Source organism: Hylaeus volcanicus, chromosome 8, assembly GCF_026283585.1.
Source record: "Hylaeus volcanicus isolate JK05 chromosome 8, UHH_iyHylVolc1.0_haploid, whole genome shotgun sequence".
Lineage (NCBI taxonomy): Eukaryota > Metazoa > Arthropoda > Insecta > Hymenoptera > Colletidae > Hylaeus > Hylaeus volcanicus.
In genome coordinates, this window is record NC_071983.1 from 2763293 (window position 1) to 2778372 (window position 15080).

Consider the following 15080-nt stretch of genomic DNA (forward strand, 5'->3'; position numbering starts at 1 on the left):
ATGGCGCCACTGAATACGCTCACTGAGCGGTGACTCTTTTTATATGGCAGCCATCATATTTTCGGTAAGTATTATGTTTATAGTAGCAACACCAAGTATTTGCAAGTATCTACTTGATAATTTTTACATTGTTTAATTTAATTTAAAAATATGTCAATTAATTTGTAGCTATCCAATCTTCGATGCCTTTATGGATAATGCGATCTCTTTGATGCTCGATCAAATAACAATGTTTGATTAAGATTTTAAATCTTACCAATTGTTACTGTTCACTGAGATCTGTGATGTACGATGTGGTCAAGTATTATTTCTACAAGTTTCTTTCGTATTTATGACTGACATAACACCTAAAGTTAATGACATAGTAATTAAGTAATTTCGATATTACTCTGGTTTCACGAAACTGGAATTTAAATTACAATTTCTACAAAAATTTACTACGCAACGTTAACGATGGCTGAAAAGGAAGGAAACGATTTAAATACTGCAAATGAAAATGCTGTCAAATCTGAAGAGGCAGGAGAAAACTTAACAAACGAAGATGCATCAGCTAGTATCGAAATAATTCCTTCGGTAACACCTTCAGTTCGAAACGAAGGAGGACAAGTTGCTTCTAAGGACAAGGCAAAAAGTAACGTGCACCATTTCTACATAGTAACACGATTGTAGCTGATTGATTAAAATTGAACCCATTTTACAGTTGACATTTTATTGAAAGCAACTGGTAATGCCCCGATAATGAAACAAAAGAAATGGTCTGTCAGCCAAGATTCTTGTATCGGTAAAATCTCTGATTTTGTCAGAAGGTATCTTAAATTAGATTCCAATGAAAAGCTGGTAAGTATAAAGTGCAAATTATATTTGATATTATCAATGACTTATTCATTATGTAAACATCTTTCATTCTTTGTCAGTTTCTTTACGTAAATCAAACATTTGCACCTGCCCCAGACCAGGTGGTCAAAAACTTGTACGACTGCTATGGAGCGGATGGAAAATTAATACTTCACTATTGTAAAAGTCAAGCTTGGGGTTGACAAAAATTTAATCGATCGCTAACATTCTTTGTCTTCTCTCCTATTTATACGTATGTAAAAGAGATTTCAAGATCTATCGTCGTCGCATAGATCCCAGTTTGTCAAGAAAGTTGTCATCTGAAATTGAAATCGCTTGTTTACAAAAGAATGTATTTCATTGTATGACTCGTGCACGAATACAGCTTTCCGATTTATATAAAATTACGATGTATGATATGTGTATATAAGAATAATAATAAGTCTACTCTACAGATATACGTGTACGCTCGAATCGTTATCACAAAAGATTAACTTACTCGAGAGCGTATTCGAGTTCTTGCAAATGTTACAGTGTACGATATTATCCAAAATTTGGTTACTGTGGTGGTTTTGGAGTCATGACGCGCATACAGTCGTTGATACCTCGATTCCATTATCGTGTGAACTCGTTTCGAAAGGGTATTTCCAGATCATTATCGCACCATCTGCGCTTACTGTAATCATAAATTTACCATTTGGCGCGAACGCGCAACCAGTAATCGGAGCAGCGTGAGCAAGGCCCAAATTGACGGTACTCGCGGTACGGTACTCCCACAGCTTTACAATGAAATCATCGGATCCAGTAAGAAAATATCGTCCGTCAGGACTGACGCTTATAGCGTTTATCGTGCCAGTCGTCGAACCTTCGACTTCTCGAACCAACGATCCATCCAATGTCTCCCAATAAGCTATTTTACGGTCTGTACCACAAGTCAAAACTTGAACACCGCTAGGAACGAAACACGTCGCCATGTACATTGTATTTCCCTGTATCTCATACTTTCTCGTGAAATTCCTAGGCAGCAAGGGAATCCGTAATTACTTACGCGCCTTGGAGTCATGGAGTCATAGACATAATGATTTATTCTACGAAGTAGAAGTATCGCCACTTAAAACGGTAGTATCGATTATAGTTGTATAAATTATTGTACGAAGAATCTTTACGTCTGTGACCCCCATTCGGTCGACTCTCGAATGTTCCTCCTCTACCTTACATCCCATACTATGCATGTACCGTCTGTACTGGAGCTAATAACATTTTTATCATCAGGTGAAACGTGCAGCGACGTTATCGGACCTCTGTGTTCCTTTAAGACTTTCAACAGTTGTTGCGTTTCGGATTTTGCATTCCATACTCGCACCTGAACGAACGGACACATTCGAATTAGGCAAGCTAACGGACGGATACGTACGTATCGTAAACAAATGGAAAGTTTAATTACTTGACCGTCACAGCCACCGCTGACGAGCTTGCAATCGTCGTTCGTAATCGCAATTGCAGACACGGACTTCGTGTGGGCACGATGAACGATGAACAGGAGTTTTCCACCGTTCAAAGCGAATGCCCGTATCGCGCCATCGTTCCAGGCTTCCTCCAGTAAATCAGACAATTTTGAAACAATCAAAATTCAAGTATAACGGAACCCTAAAGTTCGCATAACGGAGGTTCTACCGTGTACCACGGACGATGTACCACACCTACCAGATATTATGGTGCCGCCATTGCGATCGAAACACAGATTGGAGCAAATGAAGTTCGGTACCGTGATTCGAAGCAACTCCTTTTGCGTTATCAGTTTCCACACCCGAATATCGTGTTTGCTACTGGTTGCAAATATCTCCGAACGATCGCTGAAAAATCGGAGTATCTTATCTGAAGAGAGGTGGTTCACAACCGAAAGTCTCAGTTTGTAGAAATGGCGTTTACGTGGGTGTAGTTTACCGTGGAAACGCGAGATCGTATATAGAGCTGGTGTGGCAAGTGACGAGCAAACGTGTATGAAAACTCGACAGTTCCATTTCGTAGATCTCGCATAAAGCAGTCGCCACTAGTATAAGATTATGTTTGTAGCGGATCATCGACGTTACCGGGCCGCACACGTTCCCCTTACGACGCTACGGACAAAATGTAAATTATCAACTAATTGACGTCCGTCCAAGATCCAACGCTGAATCGTCCGACGATACGCGTCCAATAAGATTGTATTGTAAGATTTTCTTCGAAGATCCATACAGGTAAATTGCTCGTACGCGATGACGCGATTTCGTAACCGTTACGAAATGCGGCAGCTGCGACGAGAAGGACTCGTTTTACGACGAGGAAAAGTCATGTAATTTTTACCGTTATTATACACGGGACGACTAGTAATTTCTTCGTTTTGATCCCGACAGGTGCCACTGGTTCTTCTGGTATTTCGATTAACTCGACCGTTCCGTTTCCAGTGCCTACGATCATCTCTTGCTTTTGTAAGAATAGCAGATTCGTCACGCCACCCGCGTACAATTCTCCGTTGGATGGTTTTGTTTTAGTCGAACGCGATATCTTAGAGTAGCATCCGATCATGATCGGGTACTTGGATTCTACGTTCGATTCTGACATGTTCAACCTGCAAGAATCGTAACGAAATACGAGTATCGAAAGCAATGTCCGGAATTGAAAAGAATCGGAATTGGAAAAGGAGAAGCTCCAAACGACCTTGATTTTATGATATCGCCAGACGTTGTTCCGCAATAGACGTTCTCATCTTTTTCATCCACGACGGCGCAATTAATGGCGCGCCTGATCTTTCCGATTTTCACGTCGACACCGCAGAGTTTTCGACCTTTTGGATCGACGCGCCAAAGCCTGAACGTTTCTTCCCCGGCGGTGACAAAACTCGCGTTACAAAGGTTCGTGCGGGCGATCGTCACCGCGTTTCCGCTACTTTCTTTGCCAGCAAAGGTACCTAGATTACGGGAGCATTTGTCGAGGACTGTTCATTGAATTCGTAACGTTTAACACGAAACTAACGTAAAATGGATTTACCACAAAGTGGACTTCCGTTTCGAATGTCCCACACCAGGATACAACCGTCGTCTCTACCTCCAAGACTAATCAAATATTGTTCGTCCTCTGTGAAACACACATCCTCCACTCTGGCTTTGTGCACTTCGTAATTAGCTTTCATCTCGCGCTTCTCGTAATCCCATATTATGACCATCGCCTGAGAAGAACGTTACTCGATGATGTGTCGATAAATCTGTCCGAGGAAGGTAAACGCAGTCGACCGCAACGAATAAAACGATTACCTTGAAACCCTGATGGCTCACTTGGCCGGAAGCTATTAAATTGCCGCGAGGTGAGATATTCAACGCAGAAACGAGATTTTTGTGACCAGTGAGGAAGGTTTGTTCGCTGGTTTTTACGTTTCTTATGGTAACATTGTTGCCCATCGCGTATACCAGATGTTCCCCATCTGGATGCAGTCGTAAACCATTTCTTATTATACCTACAAACAGGAGTAATACATTTTTGTAATCGACGTACAATGATTTGTATACAAACAACAGAGGAGAAGCTATTTTATCGACCGTGCATATCGATGTCACGTGAAACTGTAAGTGCGTATAAAAAGTAGAGTAATCGTTGACCACGTACAAAAAGTACCGCATAAATCGAGGGACGATGTACAAAGTTGTCAGAGCATGAAAGAAATTCGTTCGATACACTTATTTACATCGGACTGAATCATTTAAAATTTTATTACTAACCGTCGAACGCTATTACTCCACATAAGTCCAATTTTTTCACGTCCATAATTTCAAAATACTTTGGTAATTCGAACAAAGCTTTATTACGATCGACCGATTAACTCTCCAAAGAACAATTTACGTTGTCGTGACGGTCGTAACAATACAAATCCCTGTGTAGGCATGGCAATATCGTGTAACAGTTATCGCTCGTCTCTAAGAACAACGAGTCACAAAAGTACTCGTACTACCTGATCTGCTGATTGAAGGTAGTTAATATTTTTTTAAGATAAACTTTATGGTTTATGGTAGTCTTATCGATAACGATATACATTGTACTAATTGCACTATAGAACGATATAAATCTTTTAATAAACGAACGACTCGCGATACAATTAAAACAGAGATTTACATAATCTAAGAAGTAACGATAACAAGGGGATAAAATGTCGGTAATGTTGAGAAAGTAATCGAAGTGTCGATAACATACCATCCTTGCTACTTTACCGATCGACTCGTTTCGTGACACGAACGTTAGGTCAGGTAAAGCTGGGTAAAGCGTTGCTAGGAGCTTGCTCACATGGACGTAATCACATATATGTACTATATGTACAGTACCGGCAAGTACGTTGAGTACGGTGAATTTGAAATCAATGGTATTTCGTTCCACACATTCTGTCGAAAGAAGGTGAACATTTCGTCCTGCAAACATGGATTTATTACCGTGAGTTATCACTTTACATTGTTAGCGTATAATGAGTTTGAGGGATGGTAAAGCATCGTTGCAGTTGACATTTAAACGCCATAGATTTGGGTTAGGTTTGAAAAAAGTATTTCCTGTGCCTAGATCTCGTTTTTTACACATTAACGCGATAATTCTGTGGATTAATCGTAGAGATATTATAGATAGAGTAGAAAAAACGTGAGCCTGCTTGTAAATGGAAAGTCTCACTGTTAGAAAGAGAAAAAAAACAGCGATACTCTATCTGTCTCTGTGCTTTTATTTATTTAATTTAAATGTAAAATATACATGTAGTCGTTAAAAGTATAATTAACCATTTAACCATTTATGGTTAACATAAGAACGATATAAGAATACTGTAGTAAAGATAGATGGGTAGGGTACCGTGTTTTTCTTTCTTTTTAGATATAGCCCAAGGTCTGACTTCCCTACTCTATGTATAATATCAGTACAATTGTAATAGGTACATCATCTTCTAATTCTTATCTTTTATTCAGAGAAGCAGATTCGATGTTTTGGAAGAACGGAAGGTTGAAAACATACGAACAGTGGCCTTTCCAATCATCCGATAATTCATGCAATCCTAACCAAATGGCTGCTGCTGGATTTCATGTTATCGGCGGCAAAGAAGAACCAGACCTGGTACAATGTTTCATCTGCAGTAAACAACTTGATGGTTGGGATCCCGATGATGATCCATGGTATGCATTGCAATCTTTTTGTCACCCTTTTTCTTTTTTAATCATCTTTGCAGACAAACGGATTCTAATATAATTCGTTTTCAGGGACGAACACGTAAAACACCAGCCCCAATGTCAGTTTGTGAAATTAAACAAACCCGACGAGAGCTCGTGGACTATACAAGAGCTGTTCGATTTGTTTAAAATATACAAAGTAAACGAATGCGTAAGTATCTCGTAACTGTCCGCAGTATTTGTTTTACAATCCATTATCGAATATTATAATCGAAACATACCATACGTATTTTGTAGACGTCCATATTGGAGAAAGCTATAGATACAGTAAAGGAAGAAACTGCGCTAATGGTAAAACAAATACCTCGAATTTACAAGGAGTCGAGAAAAAGTTACAAAAATCAAAATTAACATTTAAAATTAAACATATTGTCTTCGAGCGATTCCGTGCCTTATACACGCGACCATTGGTTTCTTTACTTTTGAGTCAAATTTAATGGTACGGTAATTATTTTAATCGCGCTAAGCCTCGTGAAAAGTGAGTGATTATATTTTTTGATTATACAATCTAAGATTAGCCGTGGGACGAAATAAATTACGAAAAAAGTACACGTCGTATCGCGTTTGGATCGTTCAGGCTGTCTACTGTTGTCAAATTTGTCCGATTTAATCGCGATACTTCAATCCACGATACTAAAGGTAAGAGTGATTGATTATCGTTGATCTTGTACCGCATTGATGAACGACGAACATTTTATAATCATGTAAGATAGTTGTTTCGCATTCCTGAATGCGCGTAATTCTTATTACCATACGTGTTGTATCTCTAATAAAATCTGTATTTTTATGGAAAACAGTTCGCATCGTTTATGTAATAGTAATCGATCGTAAATTGATCCACAGGAATATCAACGCTTTATCGCGGCATGCCGTTTTTCTGTCATTTTTTTTTTTACCACTCGCCGCAAATAAGAAACAGAAACGTAGTAGTCGAAATAACGGTTGTTCCGTTTTAACGGTTCATCGATCGTTAAATAAATTCGAGGAAATTCTTGTAGGACGAAGGACGAGAATTTCGATGCTTTCGATTGTTTGGAGTACCGCGATATCATCGCAGACGTCTTAAGTAGTCGTTATATACCGCTGTGGTAATGCGACACCAGTAAGCATTGTATACATTATATTTGCTTTGTATTGCTTGCACGATGCTTACGTCGTAAGGGTTGTATTCTTCATTTATCAGATCTCTCTAAGGCCTGGTAGCTTATTAGATTACTGATAGTTCTATTGAAACTAGAGTTTCCGTCGACCGATTTAACTCGGCAATTACGAGACGTCTAACGAAAGGATAACCCCACGAAAGGATATCGCAAGAATTCACGCGAGAGGAGGGGGATGGCGGAACGATACCGGAATCAAGAGGAAAGACGTTGCGACAGAGCTGCTGATAAACGGAAAGTCCTCTAATTTTTCCTTACGTAGTATTTCTGTCTGTTAACACGCATTCTTGCAGGTGGATATCACGAACAAACGGCCGCAAAGTATCAAAAATGAGCACACATGTCCAGTCGCGTTATCATTCCCCCTTCTGCGACGTGTGCCTCCTCCGCGTCAACTTTTACCAGTGCGCTGCTCTCAGCCTCTTATCCGCGTTACCTTTCCCTTTTTGCGTTCAACAAGGAAGCACGTGCACGAGTATAAAACGAATTCGCACAGACTGCGTCGATTCAGTTACCCGCAACATGTGGTCGTGGTACGGACCCGACTGTCGTTTCCATCCATAGAGTCTTGTGAACAAATATCGGACTCTCTCCTCTGCTTCTGGGTCCACTATACACGCTCCGGATCAAAGGTGCCCGTATGTACTTGGCTCGAGTCAGGACCATCGAAACCGTTCGTTATTCAACACCGATCCCCGGTCGTTCGTATTTTTCCCCTCGATCGATTTCGATACTTTAACACCGAAGAACATTCGACGAGATGATATCTACCTGCAAAGCATGCTGTGAGTATCACTTGGACGTACTTTATACCCACGGTGTGTTAATATTTGCCTTGATAATGCGTTCCGAAAAGTCGCGTAACTTCTTGACAGATAAAGACTACAATATCGCTTTTATTTTGCTTAAGTTTTCTCGAGGAAAATGAATAATCTTCGATATGTATTCTTTAGTCACGAACCGCGATACCGCGGAATTACGTTTAAATAAACATTTGACGGTACAATGTCCGTTGGAAAAGTAAAATAATACGTGTCTTTTGTAGGTATCGAGCATTTATTCGAATTCGAGGGCCCTCTTTGAATTGTTAAGTTCAACTATCGTCTCTGCGTGTTTTGTTATAAATTGGAGCTAAATTATATACGTGATCACGCGGGAGGATACGTTTACAGCAAGTTCATCGTTACGAATTTGTAATTCGTTCAACTATTCCTCTCAAATGTATGTCTCGACATTGTATACAATAATGCAACCGCAACTGTAGATGGTAAAACTGGTGTTAAAATTGTTAATCTTAGCCGTTTAACAATTTCAAGGGGGCTTTCATAGAGCCTAAACACGTTCATTTGAATAAACGTTCCATTGAATACTACTCGGTTTACATAAACGGTTATCCAGGATAACATTTAAGAACTACATTTTACCATCCGCGCGTTAAAGTATCTTCTCCGCAATGTTACCAAACGCCTCAATCATCGTTCAACATTAGATAAGACACGTAATTGTATTCAGCGATCCGGTATCGCGTTTTCGATTCTTCTTACGCGTGAAAATTCCAGAAAATGACACGGCAACGTTCGAGCGCGTTTCGTGAATTCGACGAGCGTGAAATAAAGCCCGAGGGTGAAGCGAAGGAAGAGCGTTAACGCGATTGATGAAGGCAATCACGTGTATGGGATTTTACGGAAAATTGATATTCTCGTCGCGTGTAGATCGAGGTCGTCCCCCCTCGATTGATTGCCTAAATAGTAAAGACGGCGGAACTCGATACATTCAGAGACACGTACTACGTTCATTCTGTAAGTTCACGGCTGTCGCGTAGCTTCGATAACGTTCGTTATTCCTTAGTCATTGCTCGTACCCTAGTATTAGTAATAAGAAATCAACCGTCGAGATCGGCGAGTGTCGTTGCTAACAATTTGTATGAAACGGTATTCAGCATCGGAGCGATTCAATGTTCCTTTTTATGCAGTTCCACGATTGGAAGAAATAAAAAAATATATAATACTTGTCTATCTCGAGGAAATACAAGCAACGCAAAAGTGGAGCGTGTCGCCGACGGAAGAATGCGAAAAATGCAATAACAGATTCCGCATAATTTGCTCCGTTTCGCGTTCGATAGTCTTTTTGCACGCCGAGTACAGGTCGATAATTGTTAACCGATCCAGGGAAAATAACCGACTTCTTAAGCCAGGATTACATCGATGGAAAAAACATTGATCGAGTGTCCTTTTTCGTGTTGGCTTCAGATCGAATCGACGATTCTAACAATAGATGCAATCGTTCATTAAGTCTCACCGAAATAGTATCTTAAGCTAGTTTTCGGGTTTCCCATACACCGACAGATAAGATAAATTTATCGATGTTACATTCGGTGACGTTTAATCGAACGAAACAAAAGATTCTGCGCCGCGTTTGTTGATCGATCGGTTCGTTTATATGACGAAACGATCGAGGGAAAGAAAAAACGTCTAACCGCCGATAATCCTTCCTTTATTCTCAAGTACGGCTGATCCCAGATTTACGCGATTCTCGAAACGACGGATTTGTGACGATAGAAACTACTTCATCGTTTCGCGTTGAACCGAACGTATTTAATTTAGTTCGCTTGTATGCGTTTTATTTGTTTTTATTTAGACGAGGTTTCGTGGAAGAAGTATTATATTACAATTCAGTGTATTACGTGATTACAATGTATAGTATATATGAGATCATGTTATCAGTTACACTATAATATAATGGACGACTGCGAAACCCCGTCTAACTAAAAACAAATAAAATACCCACGATGTATCGTATATCGATTAGGCTATATTACAATGTAATTTATAAATCCTACGTAAAGTTCTGGTCAGCGTGAAAGCTCGATGTACAGGTAAAAAATTTGTCGACGAGATAGTTCCACGATGATTCGTAGTCGTTTCGAATATTGAGATCATCATTTTTATTCAATAGGTACGAATAGAGAGATCTTGTGTAATTCTCTCGACTTGATGCTATCTCGAGAGATTAGATACAAAATTCCCTGCGTAAAGTTCATTTCTAATTTATAGTCGACGTGGGAACGTTTATGAATTTCCATTCTTTACTCCAGTCTTTGCGAGGAAGGTCGAGTTGATTAGCATTAAAAGTTGATCACAGGATGTTGCAAAGTTAACCGTTTCTTTCATCATTTTATCCACCAGTTCATCGGTAACAATACGCCGACAGATGGTACTCGGATGATGTACGACGATGTCTTTTACAAGTGACGTGCTCTTACAACGTCTTTTACAATTGATGTAGTTTCGATGAGCTTGGATTGCACATCTGCCGTTACAAAGAGTAGCTTGTTTGATTTCGAGAATAGAATTCTCGAACGAGCTCGTTCGAATCACTTCGAACTTTTCAAAAATGTTACCAGGCAAACGTGACAGCGAACAAATGTCTGTTTCTCCGCTGGCTTAGCAGAGTTTTTAAAAATGTAACGCTCCAATTAGACGACTTCCATGTAATTCGAGGCTTCTTTTTATGCATGCAGCTGTATACATGTAATCCCTTAACAATCGGCTCGCGGCGAGCGCGACAATAAATACAAATCGCTCGGTATATTGGTTCGCAGTTAGGAAACTTATCCACCGTATTATTTTCCATCATTGCGAGCCTTATCTTCTAGATCGACCTAATCTCTTTGCTTTTATGGACCTCGTTTATCGCGAAAAAGGAAAATATGTTGTTTCGTCCTCTTTTCAATTATCTATAAATTTCCAAGAATTTTCGAATACTTCGACAAACTATCGGGTACTGTCGCGAGTCGTGACGGTTTTATGCAATAAAGCATCTTGTTTTTGGACTTCGTTTAACGTTTATTATTTTTCAGGAATGAGTGTTGGAATGGACGAATGCGAGGGTACCTTTTGCCTGAACCGTTCTTCGAGTTTCTCCACGTGGATTTCTCTTGAAAATGAAACGAATTTGAATCGAGAGGAAAAAAGATTTTCTATCGAACGGTATACAGGGTGGGTCAATAATTTGTTCCACCTTAAATAACTTTTAAGCCTGCTTTTTAACGAAGATAACAAGGTCCTATCGTTTTCATTTTTTTTTTTTAAATGAAACCTTATATATTTTTATTCGTAATAAGTAGACCGCGGATCTTTATGCTAAATAGAAATTTATTGTATTCTGTAAACATTATAACGTGAACTTTACTTTCAATCTTTTTTATATTCTTGCATACTGTGCGCATTTTGTAGTTTCTTGCGCATTCAAATTTCCTATAAATGCATCAAGATCCGCAGTCTAGTGCTGTCAGCAATAAGACAGCATTTGTTTAGTCAAATTCATCGACCTATACATGGCCGTTTATACAAAGCCTGAAATTAAAGTTCGAAGACGGAAAACCTTGGATGTCTTCGTTGAAAACCATGTTTGCGACGAAGCAATTGATAGATTGATTGACATTTAAGGTGGGACGAGTTATCGCTCCACCCCGCGTAACATTTTACTTAATCCAACGAATTCTTTACACGAAGAGAACCACCGCGACTCCCGGCACCAACCCAATCACCGACCGGAAGTCGTAACGATCGTTTACGAAACGTCCGCTCGGTTCAGGGCTCCGTTTCGCGTCAACTAATCGAAACCATCGTCACGAATCGCGACCTTGTTCGATCGCCAAGGATACATTTTTTCGTTAACCGAAATTTTCTCTCCCTCGCCTTCGCCTCGCCTTGGTTCAACGTTTCTCGTTCGCCTTCCACGGCGCACACGAGCCGAAATCAAAATTGCGTTGCACCCAAGTCACACTGTTACGTGCAAGGAATCTGACCTTTACCTAGATAGGTTTACACGGCTCGTTAGACGGCTGCCAATAGGGAAAGGCTCCGCTAATCGTCATTCCTTCCGCGCCGTTGACCTCGGGCTTTCTTCTTTGCGCCGGCGACACGCTGGTTCCTGTATAACGATGCAATTAACAATAAACTATATCGTTGGCGCACAGGTGGCCGAATACCGCAACGATGGGTGTTCGCGGTGATGGGATTTTTGGCGTTGTTCAACGCGTACGCGATGAGGGTCTGCCTGTCCATCACCATCACCGAGATGGTCTATCCGTCGACGAGCGAGAACCACACCGAAGACGTTTGCGAGTACGAGCCGGACGTTTTCGCCGTTACGAACCTGACTAGGACATCCGTGAACGGGAAGCGATACGATTGGGATGGAATCACCCAGGTAACAGCGGACGTAAATTCGTACTGCGATTCCCTTAACGCGGTCTCCCCTACCTGCAACAAAAACAATGTTAACGATACCGTTTACCATCCAGGGTGCAATTCTATCGTCCTTCTACTGGGGCTACGTGGTAACTCACTTGCCGGGCGGAATGCTGTCGGAGAGATTCGGCGGTAAACACTCCCTCGGTCTGGGGATTCTGGCGACCGCGGTGTTCACGCTTATCACGCCGGTGGTGGTCGATTACGGCGAAGCGACAGGTCTGATCGCTGTGCGCGTGTTGATGGGCTTGTGCGAGGGCACGACGTTCCCGGCGTTGAACGCGATGCTCGCTCAATGGACGCCGCCGGAGGAAAGGTCCAAGATCGGCTCGTTGGTATTCGCGGGTGCCCAACTCGGCACGGTGTTCGCGAACTCGTTGTCGGGCCTCATCCTTCACTACTCGGCGATAGGCTGGCCGGCTGTATTCTACGTATTTGGCAGCGTAGGCCTCGTTTGGTTCGTGATATGGTGTCTAACGTGCTACAACAACCCGGACACGCATCCGTACATCTCCGAGAGGGAGAAGAACTTCCTGAGCGAGAGGATGCAAGCCCACACGCACAAGAAACCGCCCTCGGTACCGTGGCGACACATTCTGACCTCGGTGCCGGTTTACGCTCTGATTACCGCGCAGATCGGTCACGATTGGGGATTCTTCACCCTGGTCAACGATCTTCCCAAATACATGAGCAACGTACTCAACTATCCGATCAAGAGCAACGGGCTGCTCTCCTCGTTACCCTACTTAACGATGTGGCTTTGCAGCGTGATCACGTCGTGCCTAGCCGACTGGATGATCACCAGCGGCATGATGTCGCGCACCAACGTGCGAAAACTGGGCACCACGATCGCTTCCCTTGGTCCGGGTGTGTTCATTATCGGCGCATCCTACGCCGGGTGCGACCGCACCATCGTCGTCGTTATGTTCACCCTTGGCACGACGTTAATGGGTAGGTAAACCGTCTGCAAAGGGAGACGGTTCATTTATAATCGTCGAGTTCATTTATATTAGACATAGAGATACATACCGTGACTGTATATTTATTGGATGATTGCAGAAGTTCGTGCCCAATTGTCATTGTATAGCTTATTAGTATCAAAATTACATTGTAGAAAAGAACGGCGACTACATAATTGATTAATTGTTAGATTCCTGTTAGGAAGTGGGTGAGTAAGGTCGAGTGAAATGGCGGATGCAGAGGATTAATTATACGTGTATAGTTGTAGTTGAGAATACAAACTAGAAAAAACAAAGGAAGGGAAGAAGAACCCACCGCCTTCAACTGTCTATTACAGCAGGCGCGAAGCTTCGAAAGTAACATGCACAAGAGAGGCAATTCTACATATGTCAACATTAATAAAATCGTATTCTTTGAAATTTAACACATTGAACATCATTTTTAAACCGGGCACGAACTCAGGCAATCATCCAATATAAGTTTAAACGTTAACGTACCAGCCTTCTAAGTTCTCTATCTGACCTCTGCTCTAATTTCCCTCGCGATTTCTTCTTTCAGGTACGTTCTATCCAGGGATGAAGGTGAACGCTCTCGACCTCAGTCCGAATTACTCTGGTACCCTGATGGCGGTTGTGAACGGCATAGGCGCGTTCAGCGGTATCGTGACACCCTACATCGTAGGAGTATTGACTCCGAACGAGGGCCTCTCCGAATGGAGGCTCGTGTTCTGGATCGTTTTCGCTGTCTTCGTTGTCACCAACGTCGTTTTCGTACTTTACGCGAGTGGAGAGGTGCAGTACTGGAACAATCCCGACTTCGTCAGACGAGACAGGGAAGAGAGGAAAATGAAAAGTAAAAACGAAACGAAGCAAAATGTTGAGAAAGTTCGTTCTTAATCCTGAGTGAGGAACAGTTCGTTATTCGATGAATAATCTACCTCGAGGTCCTATGACGCAGCTGATAACTTTTTGCAACGTGATTCTACGGTACGCACGTAGTGCACAAGAAATTGTTCGAACAGCTGTTCAATTAACTGTTGCAAAATAACTTTACTATTAGCATAATTGTCGCAACGTATTTAAATTCTTCGTTGTTATCGGGTATTTTTCCGTCTAGTCCAAGTTTTTCTTTTTCTATTTTTTTTTTCTTTTTTGTACTTCATCGAATAGAAGGAAGTAACAATGTGCAACGAAAAGGAACGACATAATACACCGAAGAATTATGTATATATGTACAGATGAATAGCCTTGCACGCTTCGACGGGCACGTTTATCGAGCGAGAATGAAAGACATATTCGACTGACGTTACATATCGACGTGCTCTCGCGACGAAGATATTCAGTGTACCTGAAATATTTGCACGACTTAGTTTTCCATTCGTGCAAGCGTGTCGTCACCGAAAGAAACGGAAGTAACAGTCTTGTATTTAGTTTGCGCGCGCACGTACGTGTATACAGGCATACGTACGCTTACAGGAGCATAAACGCAACATCTTTCGTATGTGAAAATCTAAATAAAAGAAAGTTCATTTTCTTAGTTTCTATTTGTTTATTGTAACGTAATACAAAAGATCAGATCGGATTAGGTCGAATCGTTCGATGAACGTTCGTTCAATGTTTGTTAATCGTACTTGTATTTGTATT

At 41.4% G+C, this 15080-nt stretch overlaps 4 protein-coding genes across 8 annotated transcripts; 3 read left to right on the top strand and 1 right to left on the bottom strand.

The window, feature by feature from the left end:
* The first annotated feature begins 9 nt into the window (after positions 1–9).
* LOC128881186 (autophagy protein 12-like) lies at positions 10–1290 on the top strand. Its single transcript, XM_054131975.1, has 4 exons — positions 10–64; positions 169–631; positions 701–837; positions 915–1290. The coding sequence occupies exons 2-4, from the start codon at positions 454–456 to the stop codon at positions 1035–1037; spliced, it is 438 nt and encodes a 145-aa protein (XP_053987950.1). The 5' UTR covers positions 10–64; positions 169–453; the 3' UTR covers positions 1038–1290.
* Positions 1016–5179, bottom strand: LOC128881178 (cilia- and flagella-associated protein 52). 4 transcript variants are annotated; one of them, XM_054131964.1, is made up of 11 exons: positions 5056–5179; positions 4125–4324; positions 3862–4039; positions 3532–3781; positions 3178–3442; positions 2779–2951; positions 2539–2687; positions 2279–2424; positions 2046–2197; positions 1334–1851; positions 1016–1154 (listed from the first exon to the last, which is right to left on the bottom strand). In XM_054131964.1, the coding sequence occupies exons 2-10, from the start codon at positions 4266–4268 to the stop codon at positions 1413–1415; spliced, it is 1896 nt and encodes a 631-aa protein (XP_053987939.1). In that variant the 5' UTR covers positions 4269–4324; positions 5056–5179; the 3' UTR covers positions 1016–1154; positions 1334–1412. The 4 variants fall into 4 exon arrangements, with proteins under 4 accessions (XP_053987939.1, XP_053987938.1, XP_053987937.1 ...); XM_054131963.1 differs by lacking the exon at positions 5056–5179 and adding an exon at positions 4587–4725; XM_054131962.1 differs by lacking the exon at positions 5056–5179 and having other exon boundaries at positions 4125–4488.
* On the top strand, positions 5119–6613 carry LOC128881185 (baculoviral IAP repeat-containing protein 5). The gene is made up of 4 exons (XM_054131974.1): positions 5119–5289; positions 5805–6008; positions 6093–6213; positions 6300–6613. The coding sequence occupies exons 1-4, from the start codon at positions 5276–5278 to the stop codon at positions 6411–6413; spliced, it is 453 nt and encodes a 150-aa protein (XP_053987949.1). The 5' UTR covers positions 5119–5275; the 3' UTR covers positions 6414–6613.
* Positions 6614–7867: 1254 nt separating this feature from the next.
* On the top strand, positions 7868–14973 carry LOC128881181 (putative inorganic phosphate cotransporter). Of its 2 annotated transcripts, none has more exons than XM_054131968.1 (4): positions 7868–8007; positions 12204–12436; positions 12531–13428; positions 13996–14973. In XM_054131968.1, the coding sequence occupies exons 1-4, from the start codon at positions 7983–7985 to the stop codon at positions 14331–14333; spliced, it is 1494 nt and encodes a 497-aa protein (XP_053987943.1). In that variant the 5' UTR covers positions 7868–7982; the 3' UTR covers positions 14334–14973. The 2 variants fall into 2 exon arrangements, with proteins under 2 accessions (XP_053987943.1, XP_053987944.1); XM_054131969.1 differs by lacking the exon at positions 7868–8007 and adding an exon at positions 10508–11220.
* The last annotated feature ends 107 nt before the right edge of the window (positions 14974–15080 follow it).

Excerpts from the sequence above, each read along its gene's own strand:
- LOC128881186 (XM_054131975.1), top strand. The coding sequence starts at position 454 with ATGGCTGAAAAGGAAGGAAACGATTTAAATACTGCAAATGAAAATGCT. Across the intron at positions 632-700 it reads TTCTAAGGACAAGGCAAAAA|TTGACATTTTATTGAAAGCA; the intron begins GTAACGTGCACC and ends CCCATTTTACAG. Across the intron at positions 838-914 it reads TAGATTCCAATGAAAAGCTG|TTTCTTTACGTAAATCAAAC; the intron begins GTAAGTATAAAG and ends ATTCTTTGTCAG.
- LOC128881178 (XM_054131962.1), bottom strand. The coding sequence starts at position 4,487 with ATGCGGTACTTTTTGTACGTGGTCAACGATTACTCTACTTTTTATACG. Across the intron at positions 3,782-3,861 it reads AAACGGAAGTCCACTTTGTG|GTACCTTTGCTGGCAAAGAA; the intron begins GTAAATCCATTT and ends CCCGTAATCTAG. Across the intron at positions 3,443-3,531 it reads GGCGATATCATAAAATCAAG|GTTGAACATGTCAGAATCGA; the intron begins GTCGTTTGGAGC and ends CGATTCTTGCAG.
- LOC128881185 (XM_054131974.1), top strand. Across the intron at positions 6,009-6,092 it reads GATCCCGATGATGATCCATG|GGACGAACACGTAAAACACC; the intron begins GTATGCATTGCA and ends ATTCGTTTTCAG. Across the intron at positions 6,214-6,299 it reads TATACAAAGTAAACGAATGC|ACGTCCATATTGGAGAAAGC; the intron begins GTAAGTATCTCG and ends CGTATTTTGTAG.
- LOC128881181 (XM_054131968.1), top strand. The coding sequence starts at position 7,983 with ATGATATCTACCTGCAAAGCATGCT. Across the intron at positions 8,008-12,203 it reads ATCTACCTGCAAAGCATGCT|GTGGCCGAATACCGCAACGA; the intron begins GTGAGTATCACT and ends GTTGGCGCACAG. Across the intron at positions 13,429-13,995 it reads CCTTGGCACGACGTTAATGG|GTACGTTCTATCCAGGGATG; the intron begins GTAGGTAAACCG and ends TTCTTCTTTCAG.